Source organism: Arvicola amphibius, chromosome 13 (assembly GCF_903992535.2).
Source record: "Arvicola amphibius chromosome 13, mArvAmp1.2, whole genome shotgun sequence".
In the NCBI taxonomy this organism is placed as follows: domain Eukaryota; kingdom Metazoa; phylum Chordata; class Mammalia; order Rodentia; family Cricetidae; genus Arvicola; species Arvicola amphibius.
In genome coordinates this window covers 67,126,667-67,135,147 of record NC_052059.1, presented here as the reverse complement: position 1 = coordinate 67,135,147, position 8,481 = coordinate 67,126,667, and the positions used below count along the sequence as shown (strand labels likewise).

The window sequence follows — 8,481 nt, the reverse complement described above, 5'->3', positions numbered from 1 at the left end:
AGTGAATGATTTGAGAGCCTGGATGAAATTGAAAATTGAAATGGGGCTTTGAATTTTTTTAAAACAGTACTCATAAAGTTCACAAAATTGTCTTGTATACACCTTATATGTGTGCATGTGGGCACATACATGGGCATACATGCATTTGTATCTTCCAGGAAGTACTTACTCTTTACCTACTGCCATTAGCCTATTTGATAGTTAGTTTTAACTTTTTTTATGATTAGCAGTAATGCTTATAGTTCATTTGGTATTCTGAAAAAATAGTTTTCTTTTGAGGCTGTTATGGTCTGGATCCAGGAAAAATCTGCATTACAGAGATACATAATTTTGCATATACATGGTTTCCAGAGATGCATTATTTCCTATGCTCACCCATGGATTCTATACATATCTGTGGGTGGATACCAGGCTGAGAGTGTCTACTTTAGGGAATGTTAATGTCAGAAATGTTTAGAAGTTCTGTTACTTGCACACAATTCTTTCTAATTTCATGTGGCAATCAAAGGTATATAAGGAAATCATCATTGCCTAAAGATTGAGATTTTTTATATTTAAAGGGTTGTTTAAACAAAGATATCAAATTTCAGTTTCATAAATACCAAAGACCAACCATAAATGACCTGTCTAGCTACATAACTCTTTGTTTCCCCTTTCTTTTTGAGACAGGGTCTCACTAGGTAGCCCTAGGTAGCTCACCTGGAAACACTACATGGAATAGGCTGGCCTCAACTCAGACATTCTCCAGCCTTTGCCTTCCGAGTGCTGCGATTAAAGACATTCACCATACCTGCCATCTGATTACTTTTTAATTAAAAATCACTCGCACAGTATTCTTGCCTTTTATAGTTTTTCGAGCTGGATAATAGTTTATGTAGTACTAGAGAACACGGAACACTGGCCAATAAAGTAGGCTGGCCATCTACTTTATTGAACAATTCTACTTCTGGATCCATTCCATACACAAGATGAAGAGAATGAGAATGTCTAAGTTAAATACCTGTATGGCCCTTCCACTTTTTCTAAAGGATGAGTTTTAATAATAGTAAGTTCCAAGGTCTTTAGACTGTTAGTTACACACCTTGCAGGCAGTGAGACCAAAGGTTCTCCAGAAGTTATAGCTGGGCCTGATGTTGTCCTTTAATCTCAGGACTCAAGAGGAGACTAGATAGATTTACTGTGAGTTTAAAGATGAGCTTGGTTGACACAGTGAGATCCTAAGAAAGTATATTCCCAACCTTTAAAACCTTAACTCTAGCATACGCTCCACTCATGGCACACACACACACCCAAGCACGTTATATGTAGAAATTTAACTCAAAGGGAGCTATCGTTTCTGGTGACTTTATTTATCATTTCCAGGATTCTCTGAGTTGTTACACTCCGGAGTTTCCTAAGAAGCCACTTTAAATTGTTTTAAGGAGATGGGTATCTCGTTTTCTGCATAGTCTAACATGGATTTAAACTGAACTCCCGGTTTGGGTTATAACTTCCCTCACAAATTGGGTGGGCAGTCTCCCTTCTGAGTGCCCATCTGGGAAGGTCGGCCTAGCTGGCCTGACAGCGGATGGCCTTCTCCTGGGACCTCCCCTCCCTTCCTCCGGCCACGGCCCCGCCCCGCGGGAGGCCCCGCCCCCCGCGTCTGCGCGCTCGCGGACGGGTGGGGCGGAGGCACGCTGACACCTGGCGGCGGCGGGGGCGGGCCGTCGGCGAGCGTGGGCTGGGATTGGCTGTGGCGCGTGGGTGGGGGCGGGAGGAGACGGTTATGGGCTCGTGCCTGGGCCGGATCACGGCTGTCTGAGGGGCGCGAAGACCTGCGGAGGGGGACGGCCGCAGCATGGCGGCCGGCAGCGCGTCACCTTGCCCTCTGCCTTCCTGTTGCAGCCGCCCGGACACCGTGGTCCGCGAGTGCTCGCTGTGAGCCCGCCGCGCGTCAGCCCGCCGTCCGCCCGCCCTCCTTCCCGCGTCGCCTTCGCCAGCCCGGGGGACGGCCGGGCGCACCGCTGTTCCTCGCGCCGCGCCCACCCGCCGGGGCCCTGGGACCATGGAGGACGTGAAGCTGGAGTTCCCCTCGCTCCCACAGTGCAAAGACGACGCCGAGGTGAGCGCCCGCCCCGCCGCAGGCCGACCCGGGACTCCGGCCGAGCCGCGACTCTAGCCCAACCGTCGTAGACGTTTCCCTTTCCCTTTGGGGGGCATCTGTGAGGTCCTGGTAGAGTACCCAACCTGAAGAGTAACCCCTGGCCTCTCCCTCGGCATTGGGGATTTATTTGAAGATAGACTCAATTTTGATTGCCAAAGCAACACGCTGTGGAGTTGTTTTTAATCTGCGCTTGATGTTAAATTCACACGCGGGACACATAGCCCCACGTGTGGAATAGACCGGAGGCGTGAGCTCTGGAATTGCACCCTCGTAATAGTTCCCTAAGTTAAAACAAAAACAAAAACAAAGTCACAAACCTAGCTTTGAATTTTAAAACTTTTAATCACAAATCTTGCCCTAGGAGGCAATTTACTGTTGAGAGCAAATTACCTTTACCTTCTCCCTATTCCGTAATTCAGGGTTCTTTTTCACTCCACCTTGATTTTTCTCTACGTACCACTTGCAGAGATTTTCCCCCCTTTGTTTTAAGTATTTTATGGTATCAGAAACAATTAACTTGGAGTTCAGTAGAGGCTGTTAGTAACAAGACAAGGACTCTTAGCTGTGACACTGAATAGGATCAAGAAAGGATTCTAGAGTTTTGTTTGTGTGTTTTGAGACAGGGTCTGTCAACATAGCCCTGACTGTCCTGAAACTCAATATGTAGATTAGGCTGTCCTCAGACTCACAAAGATCCACCTGCCTCCCAATCCCAAGTAATGGGATTTTAGCTGCGTGCACCCTTTCATCCCTCCAAGTGCTAAAAAGGTATTTGGAGGGTGGTATAGCTGCCACATTCGTGTGTTTCCACAACTTGGGAGGTGGAAGCAGAAAGATCAGGAGTTCAGGATAGGCTTGGTTTGTATAGCAAGTTTGAGGCCAGTCTGAGTTACATGAGACCCTGTCTCAAAAAAGTAATTGCTTTATTTTGGATTGAGTTTATGCCACATGCTCGTAATTCTGTTGAATATCTTCATTTGATGTTTACTTTTTTGGTGTTTGTTTTGTTGTGGTGGGTTTTTTGAGACATGGTTTCTATGTAGCCCTGGCTGTCCTGGAACACTCAGTGTGCAGCGGTCTGGTCTTAAACTTTTTTTTTTTTTTTTTTTTCTGAGACAGGGTTTCTCTGTAGCTTTGAAGCCTGTCCTGGAACTAGCTCTTGTAGACCAGATTGGCCTCAAACTCACAGAGGTCCGCCTTTCTCAGTCTCCTGAGTCCTGGTATTAAAGGTGTGTGCCACCAAACCTAACTACTTTTTTAAAATGATTTTTAATTTTAAGACAAGGTCTTACATAGCCAGGCTGTCCTGAAAATTGCTGTAGCCAAGGATGACCTTTAACTTCTGATCTCTCAAGTAGACAACAGGCATTTGGAGAATTCTCAATCTTATTTGTAGTAGTGATGCTTGAGACGTAAATATATTTTAAGTTGAATCATAAAAAAGAAAATTGCACTTTTTTCTTTAACATACAGTGGTGTGAGTGAGGTATACTTTTTGTCTTCAAAGAACAGTAATTTCAGTTCTGCAGTCAGTTTCCCTTGTGATGGAACATGATGGAAGAACACACAGCCTTATGACCTCCACTCAGGCATTGTTTGGAACCACACACACAGATTGAGCAGATTGAGGTTTACTTAGAATAAGGGTTATATCCAGGCATACCACAGTACACAATAACTTTGCATTCTTGACTCCTGGTTCTTTTCTTTTTTTAAAGATTTATTTATTTATTATGTATACAACATTCTGCCTCCATGTATCCCTGCATGCCAGAAGAGGGCACCAGGTCTCATTACAGATGGTTGTGAGCCACCATATGGTTGCTGGGAATTGAACTCAGGACCTCTGGAAGAGCAGCCAGTGCTCTTAACCACTGAGCCATCTCTCCAGCCTGGCTCCTGGTTTTTTAGTTTTTAGTCCTGGTTTTTAAATACACCTTAATTCTTCCCTCCCCTATTCTTAGAAATTCTCGTTTAAATTTTTTTTCATATTTTATTCTAATGTTTATAGTGTATTTATTCTCTGGAAAAACTGTAACTTCTTACTGGGAATAATAACTTTTATCTGATTAGCAACATCAATTTACTATTTCTCAGAGATATATGTAAGGCATCAAGAACAATCAGCATTTTCTTCCACATAGAAAACCAAAATTTCAAACCAAATCCTGCTTTGGTAAAAGTGAAATTCAAGAAGAGAGATTTGAAGTTGAACATGGTAGTGCGCACTTTTAATCCCAGTATTCTCTGCTCTTGAAGCAGAGGGCAGGCAGATTTCTGCCAGTTTGAGACTACCCTTCTCCACATAACGAGTTCCAGGACAGCCAGGGCTACACAGAGAAATAAATGGCAGGGATGAGGATGTTTAACTTGGCTTAAGTTTAGACAATAGTTAAGGTTTTTTTGTTTTGTTTTGTTTTGTTTTTTGAGACAAGATTTCTTTGTATAGTTCTAGAAGACCTGTAAACCAGCCTAGCCTAGAGACCTGGCTGCCTCTGTCTCCTAGGTACTGGAATTAAAGGCATAGGCCGCTACCCCCTGACTTAGGCAGTACTTCTTCAGAGAAACTTTGCCTGTCTTTTACCAGCTCCTCTCACCGTTCTCTTTGCCCCAGACCCGTTTAATATCCCATACTACTGTAACCCTTGTTTATTTTATATACCTACCATCATAAAAATTATTGTACTTATTACATTTTTGTTGTCTCTTTTCATGAAAGACTGAACCTTCCATAGGGGACATGGTTGCATGAGGTCTAGAGTTTGAGTCCCCAGAGCTCACTAAAATCTAGGGTGATGGAGGAGGGTCATCTGTCTATGTGTTACTTTCATTGGTTAATAAAGAAACTGCCTTGGCCCTTTGATAGGACAGAAAATTAGGTAGGCGGGGAAGACAGAATAGAATTGTGGGAGAGAGAAAGCTGAGACAGGCAGTCGCCATGACTCTCCTCTCTGTGACAGACGCAGGTTAATCTTTCCCGGTAAGCCACCACCTCATGGTGCTACCCAGATTACTAAATATGGGTTAAAGGAAGATGTAAGAATTAGCCAATAAGAGGCCCAATAAGAAGCTAATGGGCCAAGCAGTGTTTAAAAGAATACAGTTTCTGTGTAATTATTTTGGGTAAAGCTAGCTGGGTGGCAGGAAGCAGCCCTCTGCTTCTCCTTCTACACTAGGGAGATGTGCTGTGATTTCAGAACATTGGAGCTGGAGAGATGGGATCCAGGAGCAAGCTGGCTAGCAAGAGGAGTCAGAGTTCCAAGTTCAGCAAGAGACCCTACCTTAATAAATAATACAAAATAGTCAGATGGGCACACACCTTTAATCCTAACACCCAGGAGTCTGAGGCAGGCTGATCTCTGAGTTCCAGCCCAGCCTGATCTACATAGTAAGTCCCAGGTTAGCCAGGGCTACTCAGTGAGACCCTGTCTCAAAAATAAAACAAGCAAATAGATAAATAAAATAATTAGAAAATAAAGAGCAACTGAAGAAGACACTAGATATCAACTTCCCACCTCTATACATGTACACATACACACATACACACTTGCACTCACATGTGCACCTACATATACCACAATTCCTCCCCTTAAAAAAAACGACAAACAGTTAATAATGGAAAGCCAGGCATGATTGTTCATACCTCTAATCCCAGCATTTGGGCAGTGTCAAAAGGATTGCCGCAAGTACCAAACCAGGCTAGTCTGGGCTACATAGTAAGTCCTACGTCAGGCTTACCTTAGCCATAATGCAGATACCACCACCACCCACAGAGAGAGAAAAGAAAAAGAAATGGGCTAGAGAAATCTAGCTCAATGCAGGATTTTTTTTATTTTTTTAAAGGCTTATTTGGGCTTCTTGTTAAGTACAAGATCAAGGGCCATCATCAATTCATGGCCTTGTTGATAGAGTCCCCAGGTAATATATGATAACATATTACAAGAGACAAAGAATGGTGTGTGTGTGTCTATTCATACATCTCTGTCTTGTATGTCAGTCATCTGGTTTTCCTCCTCAGCAGGATATAGTCATTAGGATTATGCTAATAACATTATTTAAACCTAATCACTTTTCAGAGGCCCCCTCCAGCACACTATAGTTGTATTGATTTTTCCCCCTTTTAATTCTCATAATAGAAAGATATTTCAACACCTTTTCCTTAGGTAATACACTCAAACCATATCTGAAATATAACTGTAGGGTTAGGATAAGAGAGCTCTTGACGATTAGGATCTGATCATGGCAACGGGAATAGTTTGAAATTAAATTTTCTCTGAACATTTCTAGGTTTCAAAGACCTATACTTATTACATGTTGTTTAATAGGCTTGATGTTCTCCAAAAAAGGTTATGTATGTATGTGACCTGTGACTAGAAATAGCTTTCTATTCTCTTTCTGCTATACAATTTGCTTTTCACCTTAGGATTTATTTTTATCATCATCATCATTATTATTATCATTATTATTATTATTAATAGCAGCAGAGTCTCCCTTTGTATCCCTGGCTGTAGAAGGAGCAGCGGGCTGCGTTCCTGCCACCTGGCTCCCGGCCGCCTGGCTAGCTTATGCCCCAAAAATAACGACACACAAATTGTATTCATTTAAACACTGCCTGGCCCATTAGTTTCAGCCTCTTATTGGCTAATTCTCACATCTTGTTTTAACCCATATTTAGTAATCTGTATAGCACCACAAGGTGGTGGCTTACCAGGAAAGATCTGTGTCCATCTCAGAGAGGAGAGTTATGGTGACTACCTGAGGCGTCTGCCTAACTCTGCTTTCTTTCTCCCACAATTCTGTTCTGTCTACTCCGCCTACCTAATTTTCTGTCCTATTAAAGGGCCAAGGCGGTTTCTTTATTAACCAATGAAAGTAACACAAAGACAGATGACACTCCTCCATCACCTGGCTGTCCTGGAACTCAAGAACTCACCAAGTTGGCCACAAACTCAGAGATCCACTTGCCTCTGCCTCCTAGATGCTGGGATTAAAAATAAATGCCACCATACCCTCCATAATAACATTTTTAAATATAAATATGGAGACAGTATGTCATGGTCTATTGTCTACAAACTTACAGAGTTTGAAATTTTGATTTTGTTTAAAAATTGACATGCCTTTAATCCCAGCACTCAGGAAGCAGAGGTAGGCAGATCTCTGAGTTCGAGGCCAGCCTGGTCTACAAGAGCTAGTTTCAGGACAAGCTCCAAAGCTACAGAGAAACCCTGTCTTGAAAAAAAGAAGTAAGGAGTTGAATGGTGTAACCCAGACCCAGAAAGTCAAATATAATATCTACTCACTCACCCTGTCTCGAAAAACAAAAAACAAACAAAAACAAAATATCTACTCACTCATAAGTGGCTTTTAGACATAAAGCAGAGAAAAATCAGCCTATAGTCCATAGCCCCAGAGAACTTAGACAACAAAGAAGACCCTAAGAGAGACAAGACATACATGGATCAGTCTACATGGAAAGTAGAAAAAGACCAGATCTCCTGAGTAAATTGGGAGCATGCAGATCATGAGAGGGCAGAAGGGGAGGGGGGGGAAGAAGGGGAGTGGAGAAAAATATATAGCTCAATTAAAACAATAAAAAATAATAAAATTTTTTAAAAAGCTGAGCAGTGGTTGCATCCTTTGCATTTGAGGATCTCTCTGAGTTACAGGATAGCCAAAACTACTCAGAAAAACCTTGTCTTGAAAAACCAAAGAGAGAAAGAGAGAAAGGTTAAAATTTCATTTTATTGTTTATGTTCTTTTTCTTTCTTTTTTTTTTTTTTTACTTAATAGCTTAATAGTATTGAAAGTTATCCCCCTACACCCAATTAAATCTTTTGGGGAGGGGAAGTACTTTAAAGATGCACTTCACCTTTGAGTTCTTTCTTCTAGCTTCTTGCTAAATTGAAGGAGTTCAGAAAAGTTCACCCCAAAATAGTACTGTTTGACATACTGATAACTTTGATATATAAAAACAGCAGATGTAGAAGAGGCTTTCTGAATGCCCCTTAGTTGCCTATAGATACAAAAGGAATTTAGTTCCTTCTCAGGAGGTTTAGTAAATGACAAATAATAGCTTACATAAGAAAAAAAATGGATACCATACTGAGATCACAAGCCATCACCTGATATTCTAAGAGTACATGCATATCTGTGTCTTTTTCTTAAGGATACACACACATACACACATACGCAGTCTCAAAACTCTTCCTATCCTACCTCAGACACCCAAGTGCTATGCCTGCAGGCATGTGCCACCATACGCTCCTAAATATCACTTGTGTTAGATGATTACCCTGTGCATGTAGTAAATTTATCCCTTTTCTCTTATTAGTCTATTT

At 42.1% G+C, this 8,481-nt stretch overlaps 1 protein-coding gene across 1 annotated transcript in view; it reads left to right on the top strand.

Annotated features, from left to right (window-relative positions):
* Window positions 1-1,798: 1,798 nt before the first annotated feature.
* The window catches only part of Styx (serine/threonine/tyrosine interacting protein), a 34,740-nt gene continuing 28,057 nt past the window's right edge, over window positions 1,799-8,481 (top strand). Inside the window, exon 1 of the mRNA XM_038310592.2 lies at window positions 1,799-2,101. Within this exon, the coding sequence (XP_038166520.1) occupies window positions 2,045-2,101 (57 nt within the window). The 5' untranslated portion in view covers window positions 1,799-2,044. The remainder of the gene's footprint in view (window positions 2,102-8,481) is intronic.